Raw genomic sequence first — 21141 nt, forward strand, 5'->3', positions numbered from 1 at the left:
TAAGTCAGACAGTTTTCATTTGAGGATTCAAATTTACTTAAAAAAAAAACACATTGATTATATACAGTAATTTCTCTTGACACATTTACAGATAGTACATGTACTGTTCTACTATGCTTTAAAATCAGTAAGAGTACAAATGGACATGAAATAGTTAGTACAACACAATTTATATTTTCTCAAATACTGTTCTGATGACCAAGGTAGTTTGTAAACATCCTAGTATTGTAACTCACTCCACAAAACCTTGTATGAGACACTGACGTAATGTGCAAGACTTTTCTTTGCAACATGATTCTGTAACAAGCTTTGAGCCCCCTGGAAGCATAAAAATAAAATACAAAAATACCATATTGTAGACTTTTACTCACAGCTATTTGTAGTGTTTTCTAGGCCATTTTTACATAAGACTGGCCAGTCTTGATCTTAAAATGGTCATTTAAATCGCAATAATATGAAGGGATACCAATTTGAATTGATTATCTGTGATGTGACCATTTCCACATCTCGTAAATAGGCATAGAATACAAATAACAGTTACATACATACCCTTGAAGTGAGCAAATAAATTGAGGCACATAGTTAAAACAGAAAAAACACAAGTTGATTTGAACACCACAGCAAAGTGTCTAGAAACAAAATTGGACTGAGGCTGGTGGGGTTTTCAGTTCATGTTATTAATACATTCAGTTAGACACTCAGAGTTAAGAGATTAAAACCCAGGCCCATCTATCAATGACACAATTATATACAAAACAGTTATGTACAAAATTATACATGGAATCAATCATGTAAGTAACATGTACCACGAGATTAAGACCTTAAAACAGGAATGAAACCTGTAAGCCCTTTCATACTAGGCTAATGTATTGTAATCCTTTCTCTACCTTTCAGTAGTGCCAGTTTTGGGCTCCAAGGAATATCAGCATTTTTCTTCAGTGTACCTTCCTATAGACATCTCTCTATTTGGTAGAGTTTGTCGATCATCATGGTACAAAAATAAGTTATTTCTCTCTACAGTTAAGAGCATAATTTTAAATTGAATAATTATTTGGGCAGCTCTTCCAATAATTAACAAATATAGCATACATATCTATGTATAAATATGAAAACAAAATTCAAATTAATGATTGTTTAAAAAAATATTCTCTATTCTAAAATGATAAATTCTTAAAAAATTAAAAATATTACCATCTTTTGGGTAAGGACCAAGTTTTACAAAATTTAATTTCATTGTCAAGCATCTCTCTAAAGTGCAGACAGTGAGTTCTGGGGTGGTTTGACCCTCTCCTTGGTATTGCCTGTCCCCAAAGAACACAAATAATACCATAGTAATTTACCTATATGGACAGGAGGACACACGACATACCCTGTTGGTGTGCTTACTGTACTCAGCAGTAACTCACAGGGCAAAGACAGTGGATATCAGACACCATTTTGGGGAAAATGGCTGAATTCAGGCAGAAACAACCAGGCACGAGAATAACACATTAAACATGGAGGAACTCTGTGGCATGCCATTTGTACCACCTAAATGACATATTTAATACAAAAAAAGCTTTCAAATGGTTAGATATGCAGAAATTTGGCAAGTTCATGTTGATCGAGTATACACTGAGCGTACAAAACGTTAAGAACACCTTCCTAATATTAAGTTGCACGCTCCCCTCCCTTTTGCCGTCAGGGCATGGACTCTACAAGGTGTCGAAAGAGTTCCACATGGATGCTGGCCCATGTTGACACTAATGCTTCCCACAGTTGTTTCAAGTAGGCTAAGTGTTCTTTGGGTGGTGGATCATTTTTGTTACACATAGAAACCTGTTGAGCATGAAAAACCCAGCAGTGTGCCTCTTACCTACTACCATAACCTGTTCAAAAGGCACATAAATCTTGTCCATTCACCCTCTGAATGGCACACATAGACAATGTCTCAATGCTTAAGAATCCTTCTTTAACCTGTATCCTCCCCTTCATCTACACTGATTGGAGTGACATCAATAAGGGACTGTAGCTTTCACCAAGTCAGACTGTCATGGAAATCACAGGTGTTCTTAATGTTTTGTACAATCAGTGTATATCTCAGTGCACATACAGTACCAGTCAAAAGTTAATACACACCTACTCATTCAAGGTTCTTTATTTTTTACTTTGTAGAATAATAGTGAAGGTATCAAAACTATGAAATAAGACATGGAATCATGTAGCCAAAGAAAAGTGTTAAATATATCAAATATATTTTGATTTGAGATTTTTCAAAGTAGCCAGCCTTTGCCTTGAGGACAGCTTTGCACACTCTCAACCAGCTTCACCTGGAATGCTTTTCCAACAGTCATGAAGGAGTTCACACATATGCTGAGCCCTTGATTGGTTGCTTTTCCTTCAACTGCAGTCTAACTCATCCCAAACCATCTCAATTGGGTTAGGTTGGGTGATTGTGGAGGCCAGGTCATCTGATGCAGCACTCCATCACTCTCCTTCTTGGTCAAATAGCCCTTACACAGCCTGGAGGTGTGTTTTGGGTCATTGTCCTGTTGAAAAACAAATGATAGTGGGACTAAGCGCAAACCAGATGAGATGGCGTATCGCTGCAGAATGCTGTGGTAGCCATGCTGGTTAAGTGTGCCATGAATTCTAAATAAATCACTGACAGTGCACCAGCAAAGCACCCCCACGCTTCACGGTGGGAACCACACCCGCTCACCTACTCTGCATCTCACAAAGACACGTGGGTTGGAATCAAAAATCTCAAATTTTGATTCATCAGACCAAAGGACAGATTTCCACCGGTCTAATGTCTACAACTCATTTTTCTTAGCCCAAGCAAGTCTCTTCTTATTATAGGTGTCCTTCAGTAGTGTTTTTTGTTATTGCAGTAATTCAACCATGAAGGTATGATTCATGCTGTCTCCTCTGAACAGTTCATGTTGAGATGTGTCTGTTACCTGAACGCTTAAGCATTTATTTGGGCTGCAGTTTCTGAGGCTGGTAACTCTAATGAACTTATCCTCTGCACCGGAGGTAACTCTGGGTCTTCCTTTCCTGTTGCGATCCTCATGAGAGCCAGTTTCATCATTGCGCTTGATGTTTTTGCGACTGCAGTTGAAGAAACTTTCAAAGTACTTGACAATTTCCGGATTGACTGACCTTCATGTCTTAAAGTAATGATGGACCGTCGTTTCATTTTGCTTCTTTTAGCTGTTCTTGACATAATATGGACTTGGTCTTTAACTAAATAGGGCTATATTCTATATACCACCCCTACCTTGTCATAACACAAGTGATTGGCTTAAACACATTAAGAAGGAAAGAAATTCCACAAATGAACTTTTAACAAGGCACACTTAATTGAAATGCATTCCAGGTGAATACCTCATGAAGCTAGTTGAGAGAATGCCATAGGTGTGCAAAGCTGTCATCAATGCAAAGGGTGGTGACTTTGATGAATCTCAAATATAAAATATATTTAGACTTAACACTTTTTTGCTTACTACATGATTCCATGTGTGCTTTCCATAGGTGTGATGTATTCACTATTATTCTACTATGTAGAAAATAATACAAATAAAACCCTTGAATGAGTAGATGTCCAAACTTTTGACTGATACTGTACATCCAAAATCCATTTAGCATGTGAGGGTCTCTCTACATTATAGGAATGACCAAATATCAACAAAGGAGAAGACAGTCGGTTGTAGCACAATGCCCCGACAGTTGAAAATTAACGCGATGAGACCGTGCACCTGTTCGTCTTGCGTGTTATGTTGTTGGGGCGTACACCATCTACTCCACCACTATTCTCCTCTAAGGTGTCATCCCTTCCACCTCACTGTCATCCTCTGCCAGGTAGATGGGACTCTTTGATCGGAGGACTGTCTCAAATTTACCACGGTTGGGTGAGGCCTCTGAGCTGTTCTTAATCCCATAACCAAAGTAGATGAGAAAACCTAGGTGAAAGAGAAGGAAGAAAAATGGATTTAAACAGTGAAACTGCAGCATGTCAAAGGTGAACCTCACTGAGACACTGTACTTGTGCCCCCGCACCTCTCGGATTCAGAGGGGCTGGGTTAAATGCGGAAGACACATTTCCGTTGAATGCTTTCATTCAATTTTACAACTGACTATGTATCCCCCTTTCCTTTCCTTGAGTAACACAACATTGAGTAATAATACAGATCGGCACAAGAGCAAGAGGCAAAGCAAAAATAAGGGGTGGGGATCTCACTAACCAATAGTCATCCACACTGCAAAGCGACACCATGTTGGCCCATCCAGCTGCATCATGAGGTAAATGTTGACAAAGATACTGACCAATGGCAGCACTGGGAGCAGGGGTACCTGAGGGGATTCACATTTTTTGGTTTTGTTTCTACATTAACCACAATTAGCAAACACTGGACATAATCAAGACTAACAAGTACAACATCTAATGTTAATTAGCTTTTTTTATGCTAAGAGCTGATGATTCAATGAAACAAGTACAGACAGACAGTGGTTTCTAGGAGAACGCGGAAACCTACAGTAAATAGGAAATGGTTTCTCAGGATGAATGAAACAACAAACGTGAACTGAGTCATGTGATTGACAACTCCCATCATACTTTAAAGGTGAGTGCCTGTCTGCTCGGGGGCTGTCTCCAGATGATGGCCACACACAGGAAGGCGAAGAAGGCCAGTATGGCACATATGGTGACCCACAGGGGGTGGCCACTCACCACCTCTGCCCCCCACACAGCCAGCACTACGCACAGCAGGGTGAATACCACAGCTATAGAGAAAAAGAGAGATTGTGAACTTCAGCATGTATAGTGGAATCTTAATTATACTTTACAGTTCTTGGTCATACATAATGCAAATGAGAGAATGCATTGAAATTATCAGACAGCTGCTTCCATTTGTAACCAGTATGCCAAACTTATCAAACAAAGTTCCACTTAAATATGTGGAGCTATTCTGGTACACCCAAAACAGCTTTAAACGTCATCAACACTTCACCCTGACAAAAGGGGGAGACTCACAGATGACAGCGGTAGTGATGTACACGATAAGTCCGGAGGTCTTGGTGGGGACCTCACAGCTGGGCACCAGCAGCATCTTGAGGGTGAACCTCTCCCTGAGGGGCCTGGTCTCCCCCTCACCCTCCTGGTCAAACTCGTCTCCACTGTCCCCCTCCGCCATGGTTGCCCTCCGCAGACCCACCAGCTCCACCAGCTTCTCACTGGCACCGCTGAGGCCCAGGGTACCCGGCTGGTACCTGAGAACAAATACACATAAAGAGTCAACCCTACGTTGACTGAGAACTCTTTTTAGCCAAGATCCTCTGCACTAACCTGAGGATAAGCACACACACTGCCACTAGTGTGTATGCCAGGAGAGTTCCTATCGACATCAGGTCTACCAGGGCTGCCAGATCAAACAGGAATGCCATCAGGGCTGCAGAGAGAAAGAATCCATTTCAATTCTAAGAAACATAGAGTAGCTGCTAAACAGTTGACAGAAAACTAAGTGTTGGTGCACAGTAAAGCAAGGGCTAAGCTTACCTGCTACAATACCCGACACGATGGTGGCTAACAGGGGGGTCTTGGTTTTTATGTTCATCTTTGAGAGGAAGCGGAAGAGCAGGCCGTCCTCAGCCATGGCATAGATTACGCGGGGCATGGGGAACATTGAGCCCAGTAAACTGGACAGAGAAAAGACAGAGGGACTCAGACACAGGCAAAGTCATCGCCATCACACAGAGGTCAGCCATGTCCCTGGACAGTCCACAAACGCTGACTGGCCATCAACATTGAACACAAGAAACAAAAAAAGTTTGGTTCATATATTCCACATCATAATTGGTTATTTGCAGGCAAATAACGAACAACAAAAAGGAACTGAAAGCACAGCATATGATAAGAAACATCTGTTCAGACACAAAAATAAATGAACTAAAAATAGCCTGCCATCTGGGTGCCTTTCTACCTTTGCTAGAAGTGCACACAAGGCCATGAGAAGTCTCTATGGGAAACTGTCTGTGCCAGTCACCTGGTGGAGAGGGCACAGAGGGAGCCCACAGCCACGATGTAGCGGGCAGGGTCCCAGTGCACATAACTGAAGGCCTCTGGCAGTGGGCTCTCTCTGTTCAGCAGGTAGTAGGGCATCATAAGGGTGAGAGCCGCAGACACCCCGAAGTAGGCAAAGAAACAGATGAGCAGAGAAGCCACGATACCGATGGGGATGGAACGCATAGGGTTCTTGGCCTCTTCACCTGTGTAGATAGAGATGGTTTAAATTTGAGTCGTCAACCACAGAAAAAAAATACTCTGGTGTCAAGAGACAAGAAGAAATGGCCTACTTGTTGTTGCGATGCAGTCGAACCCCACAAAGGCATAGAAGCAGGTTGCTGCCCCAGACAGGACTCCACTGAAGCCAAATGGAGCAAAACCCCCGGTGCCAAACTTCTCTTTAATTATCCTGGACAAAGATAGAGAACTTGAAAATACAGAAAAATGCCCAAGAGAAAGAGTAATCGTTTCATATTTAGTCTTCAAGAAGAGAACTGCTACCCCTGATGGCTGCAAAAGCTTTGATCTATTTTTCAAACAGACTTTCGTACCCTCTCAATTACTGCATAGGGCTTATTTTAAAACACCACCATTCCTGCCTAATAAAGTCCTCTTTCTGAGCTCCCCTGCCCGTCTTGTCTTTGGTGACTCACTCTGGATCAGTGATGTTGGTTGTGTTGACAAAGTCCTCCACAGTGAGGTTCCAGTTGGTACGGTCTCCCTTCACCAGGCCTGAGATGATGACGAAGCCCAGCACCACCAGGTTGACCCCCGTGAAGATCTTGTTCACCAGGGCCGACTCGCTAACGCCAAACGCCAGCAGGCCTGTGTGGGTGTTAGCAAAGTGTCAGAGCCACAGATGTGGGCAGCGACCAAGCGCAGCCAATCATAATGCTGCACTGAATGGGCACTCTGCCCTTGCTCTAGGGCAGCAATGAAGAGGCAGCCATAGAAACCTCTCTTTAGTAGCTGTAGTTTCGCTGAGGTTGTCTATAATGCTTTCAAATGTGTTCTGAGTTATGTTAATGAGATGTGAGCCACACCAGTGAGCAGCAAGATCAGGATGAAGGCGAAGAGGTCTGGGTATTCAGCAAGAATCTTCCCAGGGACCTTGATGGACATGGAGGCTCTGAAGAAGTCTGAGATCTTCTGTTCAACCAGGTTGTCAAAGGTGGAGCTCCAGGCCCGAGCAACACTGGCTGTGCCTGAAAGGGGGGAGAGACTTACAATGAGAGGTTGGAGTCATACATTCAAGGGCTCTTCTGTCATGAGGCAATCCTTCTGAAGGACCAGGCACTTGCTCTGCCTGTAAAACCTCTTCAGCTCACGTCCTCGTCAGAATCTTAATCATTCAGTCTAATTATTCAGCTACTCATAATTGCTGATTATCTCAAATGACTGGCTGGGTATAGCAGTAATATCACTGCAGTTTAAGCAGCTTGGAGTTGTGTGCAGTCACATAGATTCATGTTATCCTTGCACCTCATATCCTGCTTTTACCTTTAAAAACATGTTTCTTGCAACTTTACACAAAAAAAATCAAACATTTCCTGACCATTTTTTAAAATCACTTTTGTTCTTAATTTAAAAATCACTCATTTTTTACTAACCCACTTCTGACTTACCTATGACATAGGAGAGGATGAGGTTCCAGCCAGTGATGAAGGCCCAGATTTCCCCCACAGTCACATAGCTGTACATGTAGGCTGAACCAGTCTTGGGCACACGAGCACCAAACTCAGCATAACACAGACCAGCAAGGACAGAGGAGAGCGCTGCGATGAGGAAGCAGAGCACGATGGCTGGGCCGGCCTTCTCCCTGGCCACCTCTCCAGCCAGCACATAGACGCCGGCCCCCAGAGTGGCACCCACCCCCAGGGCAATAAGGTCCAGCGTGGTCAGGCAGCGGGCGAAGTGGCTCTCTTCCTGGTTACAGTCCAGCGCCCGTCGCCGGAGCAGCATCTTACCGAAGGACGCTAGCTTTTCAGCCATGATAGGACAGGTCACCAAATCAAGAGGAGATGAAGGATCTTCTTACAGCCAACTGAGGAAGAGGACAATCTACTGTCAAATGAGAAAGGGGAGTGGTTTGGAGGGACAAGTCCAGACACAACAATCATTATTTTGTAATCGACTACTTTCTCAGAAGCAAGATATCATATAATCAAATGGGGAGTAAAATGTCAGTCAGAAAAACGCTTCTTCACACATGTAGAGTAGATGCCAAAACTGTATCATAATTCTCTGAAGGGTCATTCTGTTTGAATTCAGTCACTTTTTGACCACATGCATTTTGATTTGAACAAAACTTTCTAAACATATTTGCCCATGGTAGAAGTGGTCAAAAAGTGACTGTGGACATGAATGCCAAAACATTTAGAAGATGTGCTCAAAGTTGACCAATTTTGCATAACACACCCTACCATAAGACACCGATGTTTTCATCACTGGATAAGATAAACAGTTGAGTTTGATCACTAAAAAGCTTACAAACTGGGTTTACACATTTTTTTTTTAAATAAAAAAATCGTCATTTTTTATTGTAAGTTAGACCCTATTTTACATCATCTGAAGTGTAGGTAAGCACAACATCCCCAATTGCAACATTAGAGACATGCATCCTTCGTCAATCCCCAATCTCTCTGCTGATCTAACACTGACACTACGTTAACAGTGCTGGGCAATCCCACAGTAACAGAATTGCGCTGAGACTCAGATTTTTCACTTAAAATGTATTCCAAACAAAAACCACTGATTTCAAAGTTAAACAAACCATACAACTCCATGCACAATGGCTGCTTTTAACAATTTACACAGAACAGTTTACAGAAACATTTACTGGAAGAACTGTGCATATGCAAAGTTTGGTAACAACATTTCGGTAAAATATTACTCAGTTTTTAAATATCTGCTAAGAATTAAGATTCAAAGATGTCTGCCAACAGAATGGTGGGTCAGCTGTCACAAGGCATCTTGACTCTGAAAAAAATATATTTTGGAACTACAGTAAGTGAAGTGGATTTACACCCGGTGACATAATTGCGATTATGGAATTCCATCATGGGTGCCTGATCTGTCCTACACAAAAATGTATAATTATGGATTTGAATGTCATTCTCTTCATGGTGATGTATCCCAAAGTGGTACACAAAAGGTATAAATAACCTAATTTGCATATTTGGGTATTATTCTACACACTTGCTATTATTTTAACGAGCTCTACTGCCAAACTTGGTTGGACCAGACCGGACCAAACCTGAAGCAATCGTATTTGTCTATGTTTCACAATTTTGGATATTAAAGTACAGCACAGTAGAGTACAGTACTGCACAGAACAGTAGAGTTCAGTAAAGTATAGTTCAGTACATTAGCGTACTAAAGTCGTGTACAGCACTCTCCTATATGGTACTGTACTGTGCTGTCCAAACTTGTGAAACATAGACGTCTATGATTGGTTCAGATTTGGTCCGGTCCAAACCTGAAACAATTATGGACATCTATAAAAAATGTAAGAAAAAAAATAGTGATTTTGTGATATCTAAATTGGTAGTTACAGTCTTGTCCCATTGCTGCAACTCCTACGGACTTTACACCTGCATTGCTTGCTGTTTGGGGTTTTAGGCTGGGTTTCTGTACAGCACTTTGAGATATCAGCTGATGTACGAAGGGCTATATAAATACATTTGATTTGATTTGCGAGGCGAAGGTTGAGCGCCATGCGTCCTCTGAGACACGACCCTGCCAAGCCGCACTGCTATCTTAACCCGGAAGCCAGCTGTACCAATGTGTCGGAGGAAACACCATCCAGCTGGCGAGCAACATCAGCTTGCAGGCGCCCAGCCCGCCACAAGGAGTCGCTAGAGCACGATGAGACAAGGAAATCCCGGCCGGTCAAACCCTCCTTCTCAGACGACACTGTGCCAACTGTGCCCCGCTTAATGGGTCTCCCGGGTCACAGTCGGCTGTGACACAGCCTGGGATCCAACTCGGGTCTGTAGTGACACCTCAAGCACTCCGATGCAGTGCCTTAGACCACTGCGCCACTTGGAGCACATGGACATCTATGTTTGGGCCAAATGAAGGCCGTACCAGACGTCTGTGGACGTTGAAATCAAGATCAGGCTGGACCAAATTCCAACTACTTTTCATCATTCATGGACGTCCGGTGTCAGATGGTGCTTAGTGGGAGAGGATGCTGATTACAGTAAAATGGGAAGAGAGGGGGCTCATGGGTAGGTGTCAATAAGAGCTGGGAGAGGTGACATTAATTGGAGAGACTTTTTACACTCTTGCTTTGACCACCAGACTACAGAAAGAAAACTTAGCAGATCAACATGACAGTATGCCAGCAGAAGGGAGGACAGTAGCAGGGGACCCAACTGTGGTTTGTGACAACTATGATTTCCCCATTGTAGCCAATTCAATTGCAGAACTTCTGTTACCAATTCACTTAATTCATAAACAAAACTGATATCAGTAAAACACTACAACTAATTGATGTCTACCTTTACTTGTTCTGTGAACATTCATTATCCTTCCTCCTCATGAGGGAGAGAAATGAGAAAATATCTCAAAAGAGATTCTCCATTTTTGTATAAAGTTTTTTTGCCTGTAGTTCTTAAAGTTGTGCCCACAAGCCAAAAGTGGTCCCCGAAAATTGCTACCGTCACATATGTGCAGATATGTACACCACGTCATTGCATGTGCATCTTGCTAGTCTTCACTGAAATGGCGAGGGGTTGAAGCTCATTGGCTAGAACTCAAATTGCTAGGGGGCTGGCCCATGTGGGGGACAAATGGTGCAGTACAGCTTCCAGAAAACAAGTTGATTTCAAACTAGGGACTTCGTGGTCAATGTAGGTCATTCTGCATGTATGAAATACACCGACAAATCCAGCCTAAAGCGGAAGGTTTAAAAAAAAGACTTAGTAGTCGCCAAAGGTCTGGATCATGTCTAATGATGTGGGTTTTTGGTAATGGAATTCCAAGGCACGATTTCTTGAACTTACAGAATGCTGACTTTTTCTCTTATAAACTAAATATAAAAAAGTGTTGATATTAATTGGCAGGGGTCTTCACTTCAACATTGTTTTTTGGTATATTTCTAACACCTTTTAAGACTTTCTGGTAGATGTTTTCTAAGACCCCTTTTCCATCTGTTTGATAAGAAATCATAGCGTTTGCTTATTCCACATTTTTAGGATGGAAAATGGTTGAAAAATGTATATATGCCTTAATTTCTCAAAAATAGAGACTCTTAGCTTTCATTTGACATGCTCATATGAACTTGTGGTGTTGGTGCCCGTAGGTCCTTTTACATGGAATTTACCTGCTTCTAAAAGGCAGTCTGACTGAATAGTGAATCATGTCAGGCAGCCATTTAGGCCCCGATCACTGGCTGGTAGCCGCTCGAGGAAAGAAAGCCCTGCAGTAGAGCATAGTGCTGACCAGTACCCTGACCTTGGCAGAGACCATATTGAATCTGAAAGACTGAAAGGGAGGGAGTCAACAACCCCATTAATGTGCAGCCAGAAAAACAAAAATAGGAGAATGAAGAAAATAAATGAAAAGAGAACAGGGTGAAAGGGGGAATAGCAGGAATGGTAGCATAGTTGGCAAATAAAGCTTGGGAGAGCGAGGGGAATGGAAAAACATGATGAAAGGCCTCTGACTTGACACACCAGACCGATTAAATTTTTAAGAAGCAGACAGATGATCCCAATACAAAGCTGGGTAAGAATTGCCCTATCCAACTGTGCCCAAAAAAGGAACTATTCAACAGGAAAGAAATTGCTGTCCAAGCCCACTGTGTGGGCACCATGGTTGGACATAATAAAGCTCTCCTGTCTGGCAATGGGTCCAGGTCGAAGGGTTGATCCTGGCACACACACACCGGAGAGGCCATGCAAGTTTAATCAGGCCAGGTCTGGGCAACACACCTCATCAGGAGGGAGAGAGCGTCCATGTTAACTCTGTTTAGCTGACAGGAGACCATGTCTACAGGGGACACAGGCAACTGCATTTCCTACACCCAGATATCATACCCCTGTGGCCCTTGTTCTTACATTTAGTGTATACACTATAGGCCAGGGCTATTCAACTGGCGGCCAGCAGGCCAGATCTGGCCCGTATATTAATTTATACCGGCCCTTAGATAAATTCTGAACAAATCCGACATTCAGTGCCAAAAAGACAAGCACTATGGTGGTTGTCTATAGTGTGGTTTCTAGCGCGTATGTCGCATGTTGATTATTAATTCTTCATACGAACTTCTCTCTAGCGTTTGAACGGTTTAAGCTATGACCACATTCCTGAAAGCTACGACTCTCAGGAACACGCATGTGCCTTCCATTTCACCCTCTGGTGCTCGCAAGAAGGGTGTGACAAACATCTAAAGACTGAAAGAAATGAATTCAAAGAATTCTTCCTTCAGACTGGAATTTGGCATATCTTTGTCTTATTTATTGTGATGCTTAATTAAGCTTTTAATTAGTTACTTTTAATTAAGAAGCTTTTAATGGTTGTTTAAATAAAACAAAAATAATGATGAGCGAGCATTGCGCCTTTTCCTTTCAATGATGAGCAATTGTTTTGGTTGCACCTTAACTGGTGTTGGTTGAGCACACTCCAAAGTGCTATATTGGTGGTAATGCATTGCTTTTTTTTAACAGTTCTTCTGAAGAATAATTGCATGTGCAAAACGTCCGGCTCCCGTGCAATTAACCTTTTTACATCTGTCCCCGTAAGAACACGTTGAATGTACCTGCTATAGGCTATGAGTTCAACAAACAGGCATCTCAGTCACAAGTTACTACACCCACGACACATACAATTTCCTAACAATTTGACCAGTAACATTTCTCTGACTTTAGGCTGATAAGAGATACAGTCAAAATGGGATTGCAAGGTCTGCCTGGCTTCATGCTGTCATCTACTCGGCGCAGTAGACTGACATACTAGCCAGGCTAAGTTGGGACAATCCAGACTCTGGAATAACAACTATATCAAGCACAGTTGGCCTTTCTCCTCCATTAAGAGGATAATCAACAGTGTTACATAAGCCTGCTAACCTTCTTAGAGGTGAACAAATAATTAGTCATGATTATGTTTGTGTAGCCTAGCATGACCATGGTAAAATGTGTGGGCTAAACCTCACCACAAAGTCTTTTCAATATGATGTGGGAAATTAATTGCATGTTCTGGTCATTTCTAAAAAGTATTAAAGAATAGAACTGTTTTGGGCCCCCGAGTGGCGCAGCTATATTTTTATGTTTAACTGTAAAGAGGGCCTCAAGTTAACATTTTGGCCCACCAGCCACTGTATAATAAAACAAATGAGCATGCTTTGTAATGTTCCTAAAACAATACATGCATTACTAGTAAGAAATAAATATATTGTTTCATTTCGTTAATTTTTTGGGGACAAATTTTCACTTGCCCCTTTAACATGCTCCTGAGTGGCGCAGCGGTCTAAGGCACCACATCTCAGTGCTAGAGGCGTCACCACAGACAACCTGGCTCGAATCAAGACTGTATCACAACCGGACGTGATTGGGAGTCCCATAGGGCGGCGCACAATAGGTCCAGCGTCGTCCGGGTTTGGCCAGTGTAGGCCGTCATTGTAAATAAGAATTTATTCTTAACTGACTTGCCTAGTTAAATAAAAGTTCAATTTTCTTTAAACTAAACATAAAAATGACAGGAGGTTACAGTCACAGACAGAACAATGAGACAGATATATAAATGTGAAGCATCGGATTGGCATTTGGTAGTGATGAGTGGAAAGCCCAGTGGCCGGTGGTGGGAGAAGATGGAACAAGATAGCAGAATGTCGGCCAAAATCAAATTCTCATCAATTAAACATTTGAGTGGACAAAGTTTTGTAGACTTCACCCTTCGCCAAAGTTTTTAAAACATGTAGATATTTAGATGGAGTGCAAAATGTAGTTACTGCACACGCGCACTTCAGAGTAGGCATTCCCTAACATAAATATGCAAATATGTGCTAGAACGCGCCAAAGGATCTCGCTAGCTCGTGCTTGGCTCTGCCCACCTCCTTGCTTGTTCCACCCACGATGACTAATTTGTTCCAATGTATTTTTTTTTTTAAAAGAACAAGCTCTGGTCTATCTTGGTTAGGTAATAAAAATCTTTGTTAGTGGTAAGGCGACTCGAGTCATGTTTGTGCTTGTGAGAATGAGTCTGACTAGTAGCCGTGTTGTCTTCTTTTCCCTAGCATTTGAAACTCAAAACATTGAAAAACATAGCTTGTGAACAATGTAAATAGCCAAGAAACACAGTGACAAAGTCTCACTTCAGTAGACTTTCGTTTCAACTAAATTAGACCACTATGCCTGTGCTCAGCACTTCAAAAAATAATCCTTCACTCAGCTCTTCACGTGCGCACAGCAGCGCGAGGTAGGATAGGCTATAGTATATAATTCGTAGTTCTTTGACTTTGTGCGTTTACCAGCTATGAAACAACACGGCAGAAATACTCTGAAAACAGCTACTGCAGAATTGATTTAGCTATTAATGTGATCATACTTCGTATTCACAAATGCGAGTGAAATGCTCGCACTGTGGAGCCCTGACCACTCGCCAATGTGGCAAGTGAAATAGTAGACCTCTAACCTGCAAAATTTAAATCCCGACTGTAAACATAGAAGAACCATTGTAAAGCAGAACTTATGACACAGGAAATATGACCTGGGTGCCAGTACATTTCTGAATTCAACAACGCAATACTGTTGTCTTGCCAAACATGACTACAACTAGAACAAGCTGTTCCATGCTCAGAAGTTCTACATTTCAAGAAAAACAAAGGTTCTACTCCCACTCATTGTTATTGTTTGGAAAAACAACAAAAGGGGAACAATGTGGCCTCCATCAAAGTGAGTGCTCAGGTTTAGTCTGTACAGCTACATTAAAAAGGTTCATGATTCAGTTCCAACAATTCAAGGAAACAGGCCTCATTCAGAAGACCTATCATATCATTTGACAATGGAATGAGTCACTGCCAACTTTGGCTAAGGAATGAGACACAGGGCATAATGCTCAATTTGTGGGTGTTTCCATGGTTAATTTGCTTTGGCTTCTCTGAAATGATGCCAGTTGATGCACACACAGCATTTGCTATTCATCAGATCCCTGTCTACGGGCAAACTAATTATGGGCCAAGATGACAGAGCATCAGCCATCTCTTGCTTACGTAAAGCCCTCTATCTACTACCGCACCCGTGTCTCCACACAATAATACAATTTCACCAAAAGGCTGAAAGGAGTACTGGAGTGCCATGCTATACTTGGAGGTTATATCTCACAGTATATGACATATTTGATTACCCAGCATGTCCTCCAAGAGAGCTGTTTTCCTCGTCACCCACCATACTCTCAGCCCGGGGGCACTCACAGGTCTCAAGCAGATAATGCACTTGCACAGCCTGTGACTGTCTCCTTGGGTGACACGCCTTCAGGCGGGGTTATTAACTTTCCGGTTACCATAAATTACTGAACACTCAAACGATCCTTGGAACCCTGAAAAAAGCTAGGTGTGGTAGTTTGATTGTTGATTAAGTTTTTTGGCTGAAAAAAAAAGCCACAGAAATGTGTAACACCTGGAAAAGACAAGCCTCAGCAGGTACTTGAACATAGTTATACAACACCAAACATACATAGACCCAAGCCTTCCACAATAGAAAGTGTCAGTACTCACTTAGTGCATATCCCATTGCTACTTAATCAGCTATCTTTTATTGAATATATCAGTTAGAGACATTCAGATAGGTCTCATAGACTAGATGTAACATAGTAAACATAAATCTGGGAAACAAATTAGTATGATATGCTATGGTGACATAATTGGTATGTTACATAAGACAGGTAATGTCAGGAAAAAAGGAAAAGGAGGGTGGTTGGTCGGGGTGGAGATCTCTATGTGAACGTCTAGCAACCCAAAGGTTGCGTGTTTGAATCTCATCACGGACAACTTAGGCATTTTAGCTACTTTGCAACTATACTGAACAAAAATACACTGCTCAAAAAAATAAAGGGAACACTTAAACAACACAATGTAACTCCAAGTCAATCACACTTCTGTGAAATCAACCTGTCCACTTAGGAAGCAACACTGATTGACAATACATTTCACATGCTGTTATGCAAATGGTTTAGACAACAGGTGGAAATTATAGGCAATTAGCAAGATACCACCAATTAAGGAGTGGTTCTGCAGGTGGTGTCCTCAGTTCCTATGCTTCCTGGCTGATGTTTTGGTCACCTTTGAATGCTGGCGGTGCTTTCACTCTAGTGGTAGCATGAGACGGAGTCTACAACCCACACAAGTGGCTCAGGTAGTGCAGCTCATCCAGGATGACACATCAATGCGAGCTGTGGCAAGAAGGTTTGCTGTGTCTGTCAGCGTAGTGTCCAGAGCATGGAGGCGCTACCAGGAGACAGGCCAGTACATCAGGAGACGTGGAGGAGGCCGTAGGAGGGCAACAACCCAGCAGCAGGACCGCTACCTCCGCCTTTGTGCAAGGAGGAGCACTGCCAGAGCCCTGCAAAATGACCCCCAGCAAACGGTCAGAAACAGACTCCATGAGGGTGGTATGAGGGCCTGACATCCACAGGTGGGGGTTGTGCTTACAGCCCAACACCGTGCAGGATGTTTGGCATTTGCCAGAGACCAAGATTGGAAAATTCGCTACTGTCGCCCTGTGCTCTTCACAGATGAAAACAGGTTCACACTGAGCACATGACAGACGTGACAGAGTCTGGAGACGCCGTGGAGAACGTTCTGCTGCCTGCAACATCCTCCAGCATGACCGGTTTGGCGGTGGGTCAGTCATGGTGTGGGGTAGCATTTCATTGGGGGCCGCACAGCCCTCCATGTGCTCGCCAGAGGTAGCCTGATTGCCATTAGGTACCGAGATGAGATCCTCAGACCCCTTGTGAGACCATATGCTGGTGCGGTTGGCCCTGGGTTCCTCCTAATGCAAGACCTCATGTGGCTGGAGTGTGTCAGCAGTTCCTGCAAGAGGAAGACATTGATGCTATGGACTGGCCCGCCCGTTCCCCAGACCTGAATCCAATTGAGCACACCTGGGACATCATGTCTCGCTCCATCCACCAATGCCACGTTGCACCACAGACTGTCCAGGAGTTGGCGGATGCTTTAGTCCAGGTCTGGGAGGAGATCCCTCAAGAGACCATCCGCCACTTCATCAGGAGCATGCCCAGGCGTTGTAGGGAGGTCATACAGGCACGTGGAGGCCACACACACTACTGAGCCTCATTTAGACTTGTTTTAAGGACATTACATCAAAGTTGGATGAGCCTGTAGTGTGGTTTTCCACTTTAATTTTGAGTGTGACTCCAAATCCAGACCTTCATGGGTTGATAAATTTTGTTGTCAGCACATTCAACTATGTAAAGAAAAAAGTATTTAATAAGAATATTTCATTCATTCAGATCTAGGAAGTGTTATTTTAGTGTTCCCTTTATTTTTTTGAGCAGTGTATAAAAACAACATGCAACAATTTAAATTTACGGAGTTACAATTCATGTAAGGAAATAAGTAAATTGAAATACATTATTTAGGCCCTAATCTATGGATTTCACATGACTGGGCACAGGTGCACCCACTGGGGAGCCAGGCCTAGCCAATCAGAAGAAAAATAATTCTGCATCAAAGGGCTTTATTACATACAGAATTCCCCCCCAGATAATCCCTCGTGATGAAGCCGGATGTGGCCCTGGGCTGGCGTAGTTACACGTAGTCTGCGGTTGTGAGGCCAGTTGGACGCACAGCCAAATTCTCCAAAATTATGTTGGGGGCTTATGATAGAGAAATTAACATTCAATTCACTGGCAACAGCTCTGGTGGACATTCCTGCAGCAAGCATGCAAATTGCACACTCCCTCAAAACCATGCTGTTTAATGAGCTTCTTGATATGCCACACCTGTCAGGTGGATGGATTTTCTTGATAAAGGAGAAATGCTTACTTACAGGGATGCAAACAAATTTGTTCACAAATTTGTTCATTTGAGAGAAATAAGCTTTCTGTGCACATGGAAAATTTCTGGGATTTTTTTTCAGCTCATTTAACATGGGACTAACACTTTACATGTTGCACTTGTATTTTTGTTCAGCATGTTAACCCAAAGTAACCCCTAGCCTAGCTGACGTTAGCATTAGCTATAGGTGGCTAACGTTAATATTTTCCACAACAAAATGGAATTCGTAACATATGATAGATTTAGCAAGTGCATAACATATGGTACGAATTTGAATTCGTAAAATATCATACAACATGGATGATTGATATCCACAAATCAATATACTATATTAAATGTGTACCACATGTATATACAGAATAATACGATATGCTAGGAGACCAGGTTGTATTAACTAGCCAGCTAAAATTATTAATACATTTAAAAGGGAGAGCTGCAGGCTTGCACACAACAGTCCGTGTTGGACAAGGAAGAAAAATAAACACCAACCGGATTACAAGAGTACATTGATAACGTTAGATCAAATAGAGAAGGAATGTTCGACACGAATTTAGGTTTACATTATTAGGTTTAGGTTTACATTATCGACACGCTCATGGTTTACATTATTACTAAACTCGTTTACGTTTGGCGAGGTTGGTAAACTAGCTACCTGATTTACAGCAAGATTAATTAGACGGTCCATTCACGTGCCAGTAAAAATACCTAACGTTAGCAGTCAAGCCCTATGGTTGAGGGAGACTTGCTAAAACCAGAGAACCGACAGTTGAATTGTCTGAAAAGCTAGCTAGATCCAAACACTCCAGCATGTCTGCCAGACTACGCTAGAAAGCTACAAAGAGTCTCGTTAATTCATGCTGGGCATCGCGAAAATGTTGTCCAGCTGACCAACTGGTACTGCCACATTCGATTCAGGTGTTGTTATTCACTATAAATCACCATACATTGAATTACGTTGAGTTAATTAATTCCTATCGATGAGCACTCGCTTTGGTTCAGACTCTTTCTTGGAACACATCGCTAGCAAATACAATCTTCATTCGATGTCTTTGGTATAACAAACATTAGTTAGCTACATACCTGAGGAATTGATCGGCCCCAAAATAAATTGCGATCAGCAAGATGAAAACAATTGGTCTTCTGATTGAACTTTACAGTCCGAAAAAAAGGTGTGACTTGTCGGTCTAAAAACTTGATACAACACACGCTAATGTACCGTACCAGTCAAAAGTTTGGACACACCTACTGAGTCAATATTTTTTCTATTTTCTACATTGTAGAATAATAGTGAAGACATCAACACTATGAAATAACACATATGGAATCACGGAACCAAATAAAGTGTTAAACAAATCAAAATATAATTTTAGATTCTTCAAAGTAGCCACCCTTTGCCTTTGACAGCTTTGCACACTCTTGGCATTCTCTCAACCAGCTTCACCTGGAATGCTTTTCCAATATTTTTGAAGGAGTTCCCACATATGCTGAGTGCTTGTTCTTTTCCTCCACTTTGCGGTCCAACTCATCCCAAACCATCTCAATTGGGTTGAGGTCAGGTGACTGTGGAGGCCAGGTCATCTGATGCAGCATTCAATCACTCTCCTGCTTGGTCAAATAACCTTTACACAGCCTGGAGGTTGGTTTTGGGTCATAGTCCTGTTGAAAATCAAATGATCGTCCCACTAAGCGCAAACCAGATTGGTTGGCGTATTGCTACAGAATGCTATGGTAGCCATGCTGGTTAAGTGTGCATTGTATTCTAAATAAATCACAAACAGTGCCACCAGCAAAGCACCATCACACCTCCTCCATGCTTCATGGTGGGAACCACACATCTGGAGAACATTCGTTCACCTACACTGCGTCTCACAAAGACACAGCAGTTGGAACAAAAAATCTCAAATTTAGACTCATCCACCAGTCTAATGTCCATTGCTTGTGTTTCTTGGCCCAAGCAAGTCTTCTTATTATATGTCCTTTCGTAGTGGTTTCTTTGCAGGATTCGCATAGTCTCTGAACAGTTCATGTCGAGATGTGTTTGTTACTTTAACCCGTTTATTTGGGTTGCAATTTCTGAGGCTGGTAACTCTAATGAACTTATCCTCTGCAACAGAGGTAACTCTGGGTCTTCCTTTCCTGTGGCGGTCTTCATGAGAGCCAGTTTCATCATAGTGCTTGATGGTTTTTGCGACTGTACTTGAAGAAACCTTCAAAGTTCTTGAAATATTCCAGATTGACTGACCTTCATGTCTTGAAGTAATGATGGACTTTCCTTTCTCTTAGCTTATTTGAGCTGTTCTTGCCATAATATGGACTTGGTCTTTTACAAAATAGGGCTATCTTTTGTATACCACCCTTACATTGTCACAACACTACTGACTGGCTCAAACACATTAAGAAGGAAAGAAATTCTACAAATTAACTTATAACAAGGCACACCTGCTAATTTAAATGCATTCCAGGTGACTACCTCATGAAGCTGGATGAGAGAATACCAAGAGTGTGCAAAGCTGTCATCAAGGCATAGGGTAGCTTCTTTGAAGAATCTGAAATATATTTTTATTTGTTTAACACTTTTTTGGTTATTACATGATTCCATGTGTGTTATTTCATGATGTATTCACTATTATTCTACAATGAAGAAAATAGTAAAAAGCAAGAAAAACCCTTGAATGAGTAGGTGTGTCCAAACTTTTGACTGGTACTGGTATCGTCCGGATACTGTTGTGTTGTTCAGAGGAGCTAGCTAACAACACAGCTAACACAATCAGTTCAAACTGAAGCTAAAAAGACTGCAAACTAGCTGCACTTAGTTTTGATTTACCTGTTTTCTATTGATAGTTTTTTGTATATGTCCATAAAATGATGATGATTCATGATTGTGACTGGCAGAGAAAAGCTGCCTACCTGTCTTAATTACTATGGGACAGCTGGAGATTGAATTTGAATATTGAAACAACGTTGCAAATGTCAGAGACTGACAGTAAGGTTTATACAAATCAGCGCTGTTGAAAACAAATTGTTAGTCTAAAAGAAATGTGAGATAATGTTTAGATGCTTTTTATAGTGGAGATAAAGT

The 21141-nt window shown here is 42.1% G+C and overlaps 1 protein-coding gene across 3 annotated transcripts; it reads right to left on the reverse strand.

The window, feature by feature from the left end:
• Nucleotides 1-12: 12 nt before the first annotated feature.
• Nucleotides 13-19285, reverse strand: LOC115130668 (cationic amino acid transporter 3-like). Of its 3 annotated transcripts, none has more exons than XM_029662025.2 (12): nucleotides 19143-19285; nucleotides 7669-8087; nucleotides 7087-7248; nucleotides 6697-6868; nucleotides 6334-6452; nucleotides 6024-6246; nucleotides 5537-5676; nucleotides 5327-5429; nucleotides 5015-5250; nucleotides 4598-4764; nucleotides 4227-4335; nucleotides 13-3944 (listed from the first exon to the last, which is right to left on the reverse strand). In XM_029662025.2, the coding sequence occupies exons 2-12, from the start codon at nucleotides 8033-8035 to the stop codon at nucleotides 3802-3804; spliced, it is 1941 nt and encodes a 646-aa protein (XP_029517885.1). In that variant the 5' UTR covers nucleotides 8036-8087; nucleotides 19143-19285; the 3' UTR covers nucleotides 13-3801. The 3 variants fall into 3 exon arrangements, with proteins under 3 accessions (XP_029517885.1, XP_029517886.1, XP_029517884.1); XM_029662026.2 differs by having other exon boundaries at nucleotides 7669-8104; XM_029662024.2 differs by having other exon boundaries at nucleotides 7669-8107.
• Between the last annotated feature and the right edge of the window lie 1856 nt (nucleotides 19286-21141).

The sequence above is a fragment of the Oncorhynchus nerka genome, linkage group LG6, assembly GCF_034236695.1.
Source record: "Oncorhynchus nerka isolate Pitt River linkage group LG6, Oner_Uvic_2.0, whole genome shotgun sequence".
NCBI lineage: Eukaryota > Metazoa > Chordata > Actinopteri > Salmoniformes > Salmonidae > Oncorhynchus > Oncorhynchus nerka.